Source organism: Puma concolor, chromosome B1, assembly GCF_028749965.1.
Source record: "Puma concolor isolate L17-30 chromosome B1, mPumCon1.1.hap2, whole genome shotgun sequence".
Classification (NCBI taxonomy): domain Eukaryota; kingdom Metazoa; phylum Chordata; class Mammalia; order Carnivora; family Felidae; genus Puma; species Puma concolor.
Genome location: NC_141670.1, coordinates 143,862,830 through 143,877,429, shown reverse-complemented (window position 1 = coordinate 143,877,429; position 14,600 = coordinate 143,862,830). Strand labels below are relative to the sequence as shown.

Sequence of the window (14,600 nt, the reverse complement as noted above, 5' to 3'; positions counted from 1 at the left end):
ATCACTGGTCACACCAAAGACCAGGATTATCACAAATTAAGGCAGAAAAGACTACCATCAGAGATCAACACAGAGATGATTTAGATGCTGAAATTATCTGACAGAGATTTTAGAGCAGCTATCATAAAGCTGCTTCAAGAAGTAATTACAAATTCTGTTGAAACAAATGAAAAAATAAAAAGTCCAAAGAAGTTCAACTTTTTAAAAAATGACCAAAATGAAATTACTGAACTTAAAAATATAATAAAAAATAACAAAACTCACTGAAAGGGCAAGAAAAATAAAAAAACCAAGAAAATTAATAATTTGAGATTTCTTCCATCTGAACAATTAAAGGAAAATAAACTGTGGGAAAACAATGAACAGAGCTTGAGAGACAAAACCTCTAAAATTCACATCATCAGAGTCAAGAAGAAAAGAGAAACAACATAGGCTTAAAAGTATTCTAAGAGACAATGGTGAAAATGTCTCAAATTTAGTAAATGACATAAACCTACAAATTCAAGAAGGTGAGCAAACTTCTAGTAGAATAAACCCAAAGAAATTCACACCAAGACATATCATAGACTGAAAACTAAAGACAGAAAAAAAAAAAAATCTCAAAAACATCAAAGAGAAAGGACACATTACCTATCGGAACAATGGGTTTCTTTTCTGAAACCACGGTAGTCAGAGGAAGTGGCACATTTTCAAGTGCTGAAAGAAAGAACGGTCAAGCCACAAATTCCGTATCCAGCAAAACCACCCTTCAGAAATCAAGGGGAAATAAAGATGTTATAAAAGAAAAACCAAGAGACTTTGTTGCTAACAGAACTGCCCTTAAAAAATGGGTAATGGAAGTTCTCTAAACAGAAAGGAAATGGTAACAGAAGACCCAGAACATCAAAAAGGAAAGAACAAGCAATGAGTAAAATCAGGGGTAAACATAATGGATTATGTTTCTCCACATGAGCTTCTTAAGTCATAGCTGATGGCTGAAGCAAAAATCATAACATCTGTGTGATACTCTGTGCAGGTAGAAGAAAAAAAATACATATTTTAATAAAAGTGGGGAGTGTGAGGCACACAAGTGGAAGGCATCGATAATGCACTTAAAGTGATAAAATACCTTTATCAGTTGACTACACTATGTATACTGTGATTCTAGAGCAAACATTAAGAAAATTATAGAAGACAATATACTCAAAAATAGCACAAATAAAACAAGGGAGAATCCTAAAAAATATTTAAGTAACCCACAGGAAACCAAGAAAAGATAAACAAAGGAAGTACATACAGGAAACAGAAAACAATTTTTAAAAATGGCACAATTAAATGCTACATATCAATAATTTTTTTTTAAGTTTATTTATTTTGAGAAAGAGAGAGAGAGAACGTGCACAGGAAGGTACAGAGAGAGGAAGGGAGAGAGAGAATCCCAATAAGCTGCATGCTATCAGTGCAGAGCCTCATGACTGGGGGCTCAATCTCAGGAAATGCAAGATCATGACCTAAATCAAGATTAAGAGCCAGATGCTTAAGGGACTGAGTCACCCAGGGACCTCTATTGCTAATTATTTAAAATGCAATGATCTAAATATACAAATTAAAACAGCAGACTCTTGTGGTGCAGACACATGACTCAACTATATGTTGTCTATAAGAAACTTATGTCAAATACAACAACGTAGTAAAGTTGAAAGACAATGGAAAAAGAAACACCATGCTAGGAAGAAACAACAACAAAAAAAGTAGGTGGTTACGTTTACATCGGACACACAGACTTAAGAGCAAAGAAAATATTAGAAAAAGAAGGTTGTTACTTAATAATAAAAGGTTCAATTCAGCAAGACTATGTAGTAATTCTAAATATGTATACACCAAACAATGTACCTTCAAATACATATAGCAAATACTGCCAGGGCTGAAAGTAGAAACACACATCTCTACAATTACAGTTGGGGAGTTCAACACTATAATGTCAGTATTTGATAATAAGAATACTAGATAGAAAATTTAGAAAAGATATAGAAGAGTGGAACATCACCACCAACTAACATAGTTTACATTTATAGAACAATGCACCAACAACTACAGAATATTTGCTTTTTCAAGCACCCATGTAACATTAGCCAAGACAATGAAACAAACACCAATAAACTTAAAAGAACTGAAATAATGCAGAATATGTTTTCCAACTGGTCCCAAACTGGAATCAAAGAAGAGTAACAAAAAGAACAGAAAATTTAACAACACATTCTAAATAACCCATGAATGAAAGAGGAAGTCTCAAAGGAAATTAAAAAAAACACATTAAACAGAATGAAAACGAAAATACAACATATCAAAATTTGCGGGGTGCAGCTAAAGTAGTTCTGAGAGGGAAATACATAATGCTACATACTTGGATTTATAAATAGAAAGGATTTAAAATAAAAAATCTACGTTTTCACTTCAAAAATAAGAAAAAAAATTAACCCAAAATAAGACAGAATTACTAAGATATAAGGAAACAGAACATTAAACATAAGAGAAAAAGATATTGTGCAAATTTTAACCAAAAAGAATTTGCATAGCTATTTTCATATAGCTATATTAATAAAGTAATGAGAAGTACATAATGAGCTGGTAAACATTACAAATAACCAAAAAGATAAGATATATGAAAATAAACCCTCACTATATGTAATTAATAAGAACTACTAGGAACAGGGGTGCCTGGGTGGCTTGGTCGGTTAAGCATCCGACTTCGGCTCAGGTCATAATCTCACAGTCTGTGAGTTCGAGCCCCGCGTCAGGCTCTGTGCTGACAGCTCAGAGTCTGGAGCCTGTTTCAGATTCTGTGTCTCCCTCTCTCTCTGCCCCTCCCCTGTTCATGCTCTCTCTCTGTCTCAAAAATAAATAAACGTTAAAAAAAAAAAAAAAGTTAAAAAAAAAAAAAAATAAATACTAGGAACAAAGAAGGCCATTACATGATAAAAGAATCAATCCTTTCGATCCCTGCAAGAGACATAAAAAATAAACAAATCTATAATCAAAACGGGAGATCTTAACACAGCTGTCACTAATGAATAAAAATCAGTAATTATCAAGTATGACATATTCAGGCAATTAATAAACTTAAACTAATATATATAGAATGCAGCACCAAATAAGTACAGAACGTACATTCTGTTTAAGTGCATACATAACACTTAGAAAAATTAAGCATATGCTGCCTAATAAATAAAATCTTTAAATTTTTTTAAATAAATTACTCTCTGACCACAATGGAATTAAGGTAGGAACCAATGACAAATAAAACATCTCCTAGAAATAAGGAAATTTCTAAGTGATTAATCTAAGAAACAATGATGAGAGCTATTAGATAATATACGGAACTGAATGATAAAAAATCAATACAAATTGAAACCTGAAGAATGCAGCTAACAGCCAGATTTAAAGAGAGATTTATAAATAAATACTTTGGGAAAAAAACAAAGTATAAAAGTTAATGATTTAGATGTTAAAAGGTTAGAAAAAATAACAGTAGATGAAAGTCCAAGGAATAAAGATTTAAAAAAACACTGATATCAGGGGCGCCTGGATGGCTCATCAAGTATCCAACTTTGGCTCAGGTCAAGTTGGAGCCCTGCACTGGGCTCTGTGCTGACAGCTCAGAACCTGGAGCCTGCTTTGGATTCTGTCTCCCTCTGGCTCTGCCCCTCCCCTGCTCGCTCGTTGGCTCATTCTCTCTTTCTCTCTCTCTCTCTCTCTCTGTCTCTGTCTCTCTCTTCCCATCTCCCTGTCTCTCTCTCTCTCTCTCCCTCTCCCGAAAATAAACATTAAAAAAAAATTTTTAATCACTGATGTTAAAAAAAAATAATAAAAGAGTATTACTAAAACTAAAAATTGGCTCTTTTTTTTTCCCCCAAAGAAATATTGCTAAATACCTGCAGGCAAGACTATGCATGAAGTAAATAAAAGCAACACAAATAACTAATATCTGGAATATGAAAAAGAGACAACACTATCAAATAAACATTAAAAGATATTCTGAACTTCATGTAAATAAATTTGAAGATTTTTTTAAAAAATTAAGATTTAGATAAAATGGGAAAATTACCAAAAAATACAACTTTCAGAAACTGATAAATGGAATATCAGAACAGTACTATAGTTATTAAAGAAACTAAATCAGCAATTGAAAACTTCCTACAAAGAAACCCCAGACTCTGATGTATTCTACCATACATTTAAGAAACACCAATCATAAATATTCTCTTCCAATTAACAGAAAATAAATTTTGTGATGCCTGTATAATCTTTATACTAAAACCTGACAAGAATATTGAAGAAAGGAAAATTATTGATCGATCTCACTTAAACTTACATGCAAAAAATCCTAGGTAAAATATTAGCTAACTGAATAAAGGGATATATAAAAAGGATAATACTATACTGCAACCTACTTGAATTTAATACAAAGGTGGTATAGCATTAAAATCAATGCATTTACCAAATTAACAGCATAAAGGCCAGAAAACATATTCTCATCTTAAGAAAAAAAAGCATTTGATAGTATTTAACATTTGTTCATATTAAAAAATGAAAAACTCTAAATAGGAATAGAACTTCCTTAATCTGATATATATATAAAAACTACAGTGAATGCCATACTTAATCATAATTTCAAAAAGCTAATAAATTTTGAAATTAGACAAATTATCACTACTGTTAGCACCTACTAAAGATTTAGCAAGTACAATAAGGCAAGAAAAAGAAATAAAAGATAAGAATTAGAGAGTAATGAAAGTGTTGTTATGTGCAATGACACAATTGTAGAATTACAATAAAAATACCTTAGGATTAAAAAGATTTTAGTGAAATGGCTGAATATGTATTTATCAAAGGCACTTTCAAGTGTTTAGCAAGGTGTCTGAATACCAATAAATATACAAAACCCAACTGTATTCCATAAATGAGCAATAATCATCTTACTGAGATTCATTTTCAAAAAGACCATTTATGGGGCGCCTGGGTGGCTCAGCTGGTTAAGCGGCCAACTTTGGCTCAGGTCATGATCTCGCGGTCCGTGAGTTTGAGCCCCGCGTCGGGCTCTGTGCTGACAGCTCAGAGCCTGGAGCCTGTTTCAGATTCTGTGTCTCCCTCTCTCTGACCCTCCCCCATTCATGCTCTGTCTCTCTCTGTCTCAAAAATGAATAAACGTTAAAAAAAAAAAAAAAAAAAGACCATTTATGAGAGCATCAAAAAACTCAATACCTAGAATAAATGTAATAAGAAATGTAAAGAATACTACACAGAAACCTAAAACTCTATCAAGAGAAATTAGAGAAAGCACAATAAATGAAAGAATATTCAACACTGCTAGATTAGAAGATCCAGTGTTGTAAACAGGTCAATTTTTTCCAAAGCAATCTATAGATTCAGTATAATCTCAACCTAAATTCTTATATTTTGGGGGAGGGGAGAAACCTGAAAAGCCAATTCTAATAATTTTAATGAAAATACAGGGTAAAGAAGGATGGGGGCAAAACTAGCTTAGACTTTAGAATCAAATCAAGATGGAAGGCTTACTCTACTGAATCTTAAGATATCTTATAAAAATACCATAATTAAAGACACTGTTATATATTATCATAAAGACAGAATTAAATAGAGAATACAAAACCCCAGAAATAAACCCATACATACAATGACAATTTATCACAAAGATGGCACTAAAATACAGTAATGAAAGGACAGTCTTTCCCATAAAAGGCTCAAAGTCAAATGGAAAAGTTATGAATATAGACTCCTACGATATACAAATTTCAATTCTAGGAAGATGACAGCTCTAAATGTTACAAGTAAAAAATGAAGTTTTTAGATATAGGAAAATATATTCTTGAGCTTGGGGTAGGGAAAAATTCTTAAAAACGACACAAAAGCAATACCATAATAGAAAAGCTCAATAAATTCAATTATGTTAAAATGTTTTCTGTTCATCAAAAAACAAATTAAGAAAGTGGAAAGGCAAACAAGAGCATGGGAGAAGATGTCTGCAACATATATGCCAACAATGACTCGTATCTAAAGCACTGAAGACCTCCTAAAAAATTATATACACACAAACCCCAACACATGCCATATGACTGGGTCAAGTGGCTACATCTATATTGACAAAGGAGAACTGTATTTTTAAAGCAAAAAGGAATTAGTGTACACATACTATATATACAGCTGAATTAAACTTTTAGCTAGTCTTAATTTGTTACTGAAAGAACCTCTCAAGTTTATTATCTCTCATCAATCGACTTTAGTTTTTATAAGCCAAAAATATTTGCGATGATATTAATTTGGTTTTACATTATTGTAAATATCACCATTTTTAAAAAATTTTTACGTAGGTGTCTTCTATGATGGAGATAATTAAAAAAAGTATAGACAACATATTGTGATGATGGCCTGATGCTGGAATCTAGATGTCTCTGTTTGCGATTCTGTATTTTAGAAAGACATTATTCCAAGAAAAATATCTGAATTCAAGCATCTATACATTTACTCATATTTTGAGTGCTTAAGCAAAAACAAGTTTTAAGTCAAATACTTAATAGACTTCTTATATTAAAAAAATTTCTATTTGGAATACAACTATTTTAGTCAGATACATTTGGTGTTCTTAATCAAAATCCTGCTTGCAAAATTTCCCCGAATGTGTAGTGAAACAAACTAGTAATTTTGTTCACAAAAAAATGTGTACAGTGTGTGGGATCCATGTAATCTGCTTACAATTAATAACTATGTACCTGTGATCAAGAGAATCTTGTGTTCACAGCTCCAGCATTAACCAGCTGTGTAATTTGGGAAAATCACATTTTATTCTCTGAATCTCAGAACTTGCATCTGTGCAACCAGTAAAAATTCCTACCTCCTAGGTTCTTTAGAGAGATTAAATAATATAACTAAAGCTCGTAACATATTGCTTGGTAAATAGGAAGTACTCGGTATATGAAAAGATTGTCCCACTACCATGAAATATAATAACTCCAAAATTGTAAAAAGTTATAAAAAAAAAAAAAAGGTCAGATGCTCTTAAGCAACATGTGACATATAAGCTAGCAGTAATACATGTTGAGTTCACTATTTTGTCATTAAGACTTACCTGCAAGATTGTCAAGCATGAAGTTCAGTAGCTTTCGGGTTCCATCTGGGTCCTGGTATAAATTGAGAATATCCTGTGATAAAGGATTGCCTAAATCAGAATACAAAAATAAAATCTGTAAGACTTGCAATTGTTAGGACCAGACAAATGTATGCAAAAAAACAAAATACTAATTTTCTAAAGTGAATGTTACAGTATTTAATGTTACATTAATTTTAAGAAATTATGTGAATTTAAAGAAATACTTTAAGACAGTCATAAAGAAAAATTTCAGAAAAGTTATTTCTTTCCAGATTTCACTGTTTATACTAGCTACCTACAATTTGTTTGCCAAAACCACCTATATATGTAAACATATATACTAAACTTAGTCAATTCTGAAGTACTATCACAAATCAGCACAATTAATTAACCTTTATAAGTTCTGTTTATCTTTGAAGACAATATTCTAACTGAAAGACAAATAGTCCTGTATTCATTCGAATGAATGTATTCATTCATTCATTCGAATGAATGAATCAGTCAAGGTGCATACTAAAATATTTGGGTAGTTTAGTACATATACTCAAAGTACTAGCAAAAAAATCATGGTCAATGAGTTAGGCAGTAGATTATAGCTAAAAATAAAATTGTTGAACAGAAAAAATACATTCAAAGAAACTACCCAAAATGCATCAATAAGAGAAAGATATAAAATACGAAACAGTAAAAATATGTGAGTTAGAATAAGAAATCTTGGGGTGCGTGGGTATCTCAGTCAGTTGAGTGTCCAACTTGTGATTTCCAGTCAGATCATGATCTCATGGTTTGTGAGATTGAGCCCTTCACCAGGCTGCACACTGACAGCTCAGAACCTGCTTGGGATTCTCTTCTTTCTCTCTCTCTCTCTCTGACCTTCTCCCTGGTCATGCTTGCTGCTCTCTCTCAAATTAAGTAAATAAACTTTAAAAAAATAAAAATAAAAAATCTTAACATATATTAAGTTGGAGCTCTAGAAACAGAGAATAGGACTTGGGTCTCTAGCTCAACATCTAAAGAAAGAAGCTGGAAGTTGTCACTCTGTCCCCACAGTTAAGATCATAAGGCAAACTGCTGCCCTAAACACAAACAGGCACATACAGAGAATCACAGCCTAGTGGCAGCTAAACTCCAGATAAAGAAGCCCAGAAATGGAACTAGTAATAGCTGAAACAGGTTAAATCATAATCGACAAATTGTCAGAGGCTTGGAAGACATTAACTAGAGAATTAAAAACTCAAGAAGGAACACAATCTTAGGAATATCCAACATTCTCTGAGTTTTACTTCCAGGAGACCGACCAGATTTTTAATATAAAGACTGGATAAAAATTCCCCTTATGCTTCTGGTAGGAAGAGTAATGCTCTCCTTAACAAGTCCTGCATGCAAGGCAAACTATTTTACGAGTATAATCAGGTGAAGTTTTACCATTTAATGTTAGGTAAATACCCAACACTCCAGCCCTCTCTAGCCTAATTTGGGGTGGAGAGAGCAGGAAGGAGATCTAATTCAGGCCCATTTTTAATGGGACTGAAACCTAATCATAAAACTATAGGACTCTTCCTCCCCTTCCACATCATGCAATCACATCAGTATTGTTTCTGTATAATAACAGATGATTATGGTAAACAGAACTAGAAGCTCGGAGTCCTTTGGGAAAACCCAAAGGCAACAGGAGATACAAACAAGAAAACTGGAAAAAAAATTTAGATTCTGACATACGACAGCCAACAGGAAACAAGTCCTGTTGGAAAGACAGTTTAAAGAGAAGTGAGAAGACACATTACTTAAATAGAAAAAGGCTGCAAACTTTCACAAGATAATTTTTAAAGAATGAATAAACTGACAGAAGAAGCACAACGTATAGAAAGAAGTACATGAAAGGATTTCATTTTACATTGTACGGCAAACTTGTGAAGGACAATTGTAAATAGAAAGCTTTAAAACCCTTTGGGGAAAATAACCAGCTACTTAAAAACAAAACAAAACAAACACGGTAATGGTAATAAAATTCATTAGCAAGAATGGAAGCTGGAATAGAGTGGAATAGTATCTCCCAAGACTGCAAAATGGTATTTAAGACTTCAACACTCCTCCACTAGTTATCAACAAAAAAAGTAAACAGAAAGTCAGTAGAGATGGAAATGAGAAAAACCTGTCAACTGATATGATGATATTTATATAATACTATACTCATACAGAGGAAAATACATGATCTTTTCGAGTGTACACAAACATTTACCAAGACACCATTTTCTGGGCTAGAAAACAAACTGTGACATGTTTAAAAGAAGTAAAACCAAAGCATACAGACCATAATAAAACTAGAAATCAACAACAGAGAACTAAAAAAACTCCAGGTATTTTGAAATTAGACAACACACACACACACACACACACACACACACACACACGCACAAAATGGGGCACTTGGGTGGCTCAGTTGGTTAAGCCAATTTCAGCTCAGGTCATGATCTCATGATTTGTGAGTTCAAGTCCCTCAATGGCTTTGTGTGGACAGCTCAGAGCCTGGCGCCTACTTCGGATTCTGAATCTCCCTCTCTCTGCCCTCCCCCCTGCTCGTTCTCGTTCTCTCTCTCTCAAAAATAAACATTAAAAGAATTTAAAAAAAAAAGAAATTAAACATTATACACTTCTAAGTAATCTATGGGTCAAAGAGAAAGTCACAAGGAAATTTAACTGAACTAAAATGAAAATACATCATCAAAATTTGTATGATGTACCTAAGTTAGTGTCTAGAGAGAAATTTATAGGATTAAGCTTTATTTTAGAAAATAAGATCTAAAAGCAATGACTTAACTTCCAAATTAAGAATCTAAAAAATGAGCAAATGAATGCCAAAGAAAACAGAAAGAAGGAACAACAAAGAGGAGACATCAATAAAATTTATAACAGAAAAACAAGAGACTACTACCAAATCTAAAGCATGATACTTTGAAAAAGAGGCAAAAAATTTTTGATGAACCTACATTTGATCAGAAGAAAAAAAAAAGACACAACTCACCAATATCAAGAATTAAAGATTAGGAAACAGCCCTCTTTAATGCCTTGAGGCATTAGGAGGATAAGGAATATTAAGAAAACTTTAGGTCCTTAGGTTCAACAACTTAGAAAAAAAATGACAAATTCCTTGAAAGACAGAAAATACCACCCCTCACTGAAAACAGAAATGGATAGAAAATGAAGCCAAAAATGGCAGACTAAGAACTTCCAAAAATTTGCCCCTTCGTAAGAACAAAAGGGCAGAATAGCAGTGAAGACAGTAATTTTGGGGGTTTAGATAACTTCTGGTCCCTCACTGCCAGGGCAGCTTGGCAACCACTGAAGCAACCAAAATTGAGCTCCAGCCTTTCAAAGCCTGGAATGACTAGTCATTTATCTCTGACTTCTTTGGTAGTGGTTCCTTGACTCTTGCCAAGTGCTAAAAGCCTTCAACCTGAATGAAGGGTAGTGGAGAGTGTTAAGGCATGTTTGAGGAAACCATTACTGGTAAATGCTTACTTATGCTAACTTATGGCTGCCTGAGGTCATAGAAACAGGTAAGGCAAACAACAGACTAACCTAAATGCTTAAGAAAAGCTTGGGATAAGAGCTCAATAAGGGTTCTGAAAGGCTCTGACAGGGGCACCTGGGTGGCTCAATCTGTCAAGCTTCCAACTTCGGCTCAGGTCATGTCTCACAGTTCGTATATTCAAGCTCCACATCAGACTCTGTGCTGACAGCTCAGAGCCTGGAGCCTGTTTCGGATTCTGTGTCTCCCTCTCTCTCTCTCTCTGCCCCTTCCCGGCTCACACTCTGTCTCTTGCTCAAAAATAAACAAACATTAAAAATAAAAAAAAAAGAGTTTGAAAAGCTCTGACATATTCCAGGTACTCTAGGAGACCATAACTGTGGGGGGCTCTGCATAGGCTTATGAAAGACCAAAAAATAGTGTACTTTCACCTTTTCCTGATCTTGAGGCTGTGCACAAGTAAGAAGTAAAGGCTAAGGCGGAGTGGTATACTTCTTGGCTGATTATTGAAAGCATTTCCCAAAACACACAAAGAGCCACGTGGCCAAGATTGGAAGATTCACTGGTTCCAGGAACTTTAAAAGATCTATGCCTAAGCATTAACTGAACACTAAACTGAAGAGAGATTTCAATATAATTACATGATAAAAAAATATGAAATTTACAGAATTAGTTCTGAAAGTCACTAAAGGAACAAACAACAAATAACCCTGGGAATAGGAGGTATCATAATTTCAGAGTTGCCACATTATTTAAAATGTCCCAGTTCTTAATGCAATTACAAAGGATGCAAAGAAACAAGAGTATGTCTTATAACGGGGGGGGGGGGGGGGGGGGGGGGGAGGGGGGGCGGAAACAATGGATAGAAACTGTCTCTGAGGATAATAAAAACTGTACCTGAGGACTATACTACAAGTCTTTCAAAACCTATTTTAATATGTTCAAAGAGCTAAAGAAAACCATATCTAAAGAAAGTATGACAATGATGTCTCAACAAAGAATATCAAAAAAGAAATCAAAATCACAAAAAGTAACCAAATAGAAAACAAAAACATCAACAAGATATATGCACCTATATGTTCACTGTAGCATTATTGCATTATTTATAATAGCTGAGATATGGAAACAAACTATCCATCTACAAATAAAAAAAAATGGTATGCGTAGGCAATGAAATATTATTTACCCATTAAAAATGAAAGTTTCCCATTTAAGACAACATGGAAGGATCTAGAGAGCATTATGCTAAGTAAGTCAGACAAAAATAAAAATACCATATGATTTAACTTATATGTGGAATCTGAAAAAAATGAAGAACACACAAACAAAAACAGACCTTTATATACAAAGAACTGCTGGTTTCCAGAGGGGAGCTGGGTGAGTGGTAGGAAACATCAATGAAGGAGATTCAGAGGTTACACCTCTCGTTATAAAACAAGGAGATCACAGAGATGAAAAGTACACTATAGGAAATGTAGTCAATAACACTGCAATAACCTTGTATGGTGACAGAGAGTCACATTTACTGTGGTGAGTATCATGTAATGTGCACAATTGTCAAATCCCCAAGCTGTACACCTGAAACTAATATAACATTGTATGTCAAGTATACTTGGATAATAAAACTTAAAGAAAAAACAGAAACACGCAGATATCAGAAAGAAACTATTGGTTACCAGAGGTGGGAGGGATTAAGGGCAGGCAGAATAGATGAAGGGGATTAAAAGGAGCAAATTTCCAGTTACAAAATAAGTCATGGGAATGTAATGTACATCAAAGAGAATACAGCCAATAATATAATACCTTGTATGGCAATCAATGGTAATGACTTATCATGGGGATCATTTCATAATGTATAAAGATTTCAGATCACTATGATGTATACCTGAAACTAACAGTATTACTGTATGTCAATTATACTCAAAAAAATAAGTAGCTCTTCTAAAACTAGGTAAATAAACACAAATTTTAAAAAGCAATAATTTCTATTATTTTTCAGCAAAGTGCAGGAACAGGAAGGAAATAGGACAGGTTTCATGTTTGTTATATCAGCTTTGGGACTGACTTTCCTAAAATTTAGGCCAAAACAAAGTTCACATCTCTTCTGACAATAAATGTGGATACTCATGTAAGATCATTCAGTTGACATACAACATTTGGTGTTACCAAGATGGCCACTTAAAGAACCACAATGCATTAAGAAAATCTTTCAGGAAAAACAAAACAAAAAAACCACTTCTGACAGCATAAGAACAATTGAGGAATTTTCAGGGATAGTCACCTCCAGCTGAGAAAAGAGTAAGCACAGGGAAACAGAATCAGGAAGATAAAAAGAATGAAGCAACCTCATCTCTTCTCTTGGTTACTGCTACATTTTCCTATAAGCACTGTCTACCCTGATAATACAGACTGTTATTCTTCTGAAGATGGGCAGATCTCAGTGATTCAAACTAGTAAAATCATTAAGAATCACATTAAGCAAACACCTGGATAAAAGCCAAACTCAGAGAAATAGCAAGTATACTGGCGGATTCCAGTGGCTAGGGGGGAGGGAAGCAGGGGAGATAATGGTCAAAGGTTACAAAGGTCCAGTTAGGAGATTAACAAGTTTTGGGAGCCTAATATACAGCATGGTGACTATAGTTAATTACACTGTAGTATATACTTGCTAAGAGAGTTAAACTTAAAAAGTTCTCAACACAAAAAATACATGGTAATTATGTGATGAGATGGAGGTGTTAGCTACAAGTATGCTGATAATCATTTTGCAATATATAAGTGTATCAATACACTGTATACCTTAAACTTACAGTTATATCTCAATTACATCTCAATAAATCCAGAAAAAATAAAAACATTAAAAAAATCAAAATATTAAAAAAGAAACCAAACAGAAATTATTAAGTTGAAAAGTACAATGAAAATAATTACTAGAAGGACTCAAGAGTAGCAGTGGATAGGCAGAAGAAAGGACCTGTGAACTTAAAGACAGGCCAGCTAAGGTTATAATGGTCTGGGAGAAATGGGGGGGGGGGGCGGTGGGGAGAAAGGAAAAATAAATGAACAGAGATTAAAGATATACCAGCATACAAGAAGTATACCAACATTATGTAGGATGGGAAACCCAGAAGAGGAAGCGAGCACAGAACAAAAAAATTTGAAAAAATAATCAGGAGCATCCCAAATTTGATGAAAAGTATTAATATACACATCTAATAAACTTAACAAACTCTAGGTAGAATAAAGTGAAAGAGATCCACACTTAAACAAATTATAATAAAACTACAGAAAATCAAAAACAGAATCTTAACAGGAAAATAGCAACACATCATGTACAGACAATCAATAATATTAACACTGTATTTTCTCAGAAACTGGAGGTCAAAAGGCAGAAGAATGACATATTCAAAGTGATGAAAGAAAAAAAATGTCAACTAAGAACTTTATATCTAGCAAAAATATCTTTCTTAGATAAGGGAGAAATTAAGACATTGCCAGATAAATCAAAACTGAATGAGTTTGTGGCTAGATCAGTCCTATAGAAAATACTAAAGGGATTTCTTTAGGCTGAAATGAAACTTGAATTCATATGATTAAATAAAGAATGCCAATAAAGATAATTACATAAGTATAAATGAAGATAGCATAAATACAATTAGTGTTTTTAATCTACCTAAGAGACAACTGCATACAGCAACAATAATAAATCTATGTTGATGGGCATATAATATGTAAAGATAATATTTATGACAATAATAGAATAAATGAGAAGCAAATGGAGCTATAGGTGCAAAGTTTTTTATATTATTGAAATTAAGATGCTATTAATCCAAATTAGACTACTATAACTAAGATTTTTATTGTAACCCCTAAGGTAACCATTAAGAAAATAACTCAAAATAATATAGGCAAAAGAAACAAGGGAAT

At 33.4% G+C, this 14,600-nt stretch overlaps 1 protein-coding gene across 4 annotated transcripts in view; it reads right to left on the bottom strand.

The window, feature by feature from the left end:
* The window catches only part of CNOT6L (CCR4-NOT transcription complex subunit 6 like), a 120,134-nt gene that overhangs the window by 40,898 nt on the left and 64,636 nt on the right, over positions 1 to 14,600 (bottom strand). For all 4 annotated transcript variants that reach the window (XM_086704787.1, XM_086704788.1, XM_086704786.1 and 1 more), the window contains exon 5: positions 7,124 to 7,213. In XM_086704787.1, coding sequence (XP_086560913.1) covers positions 7,124 to 7,213 — 90 coding nt within the window. The remainder of the gene's footprint in view (positions 1 to 7,123; positions 7,214 to 14,600) is intronic.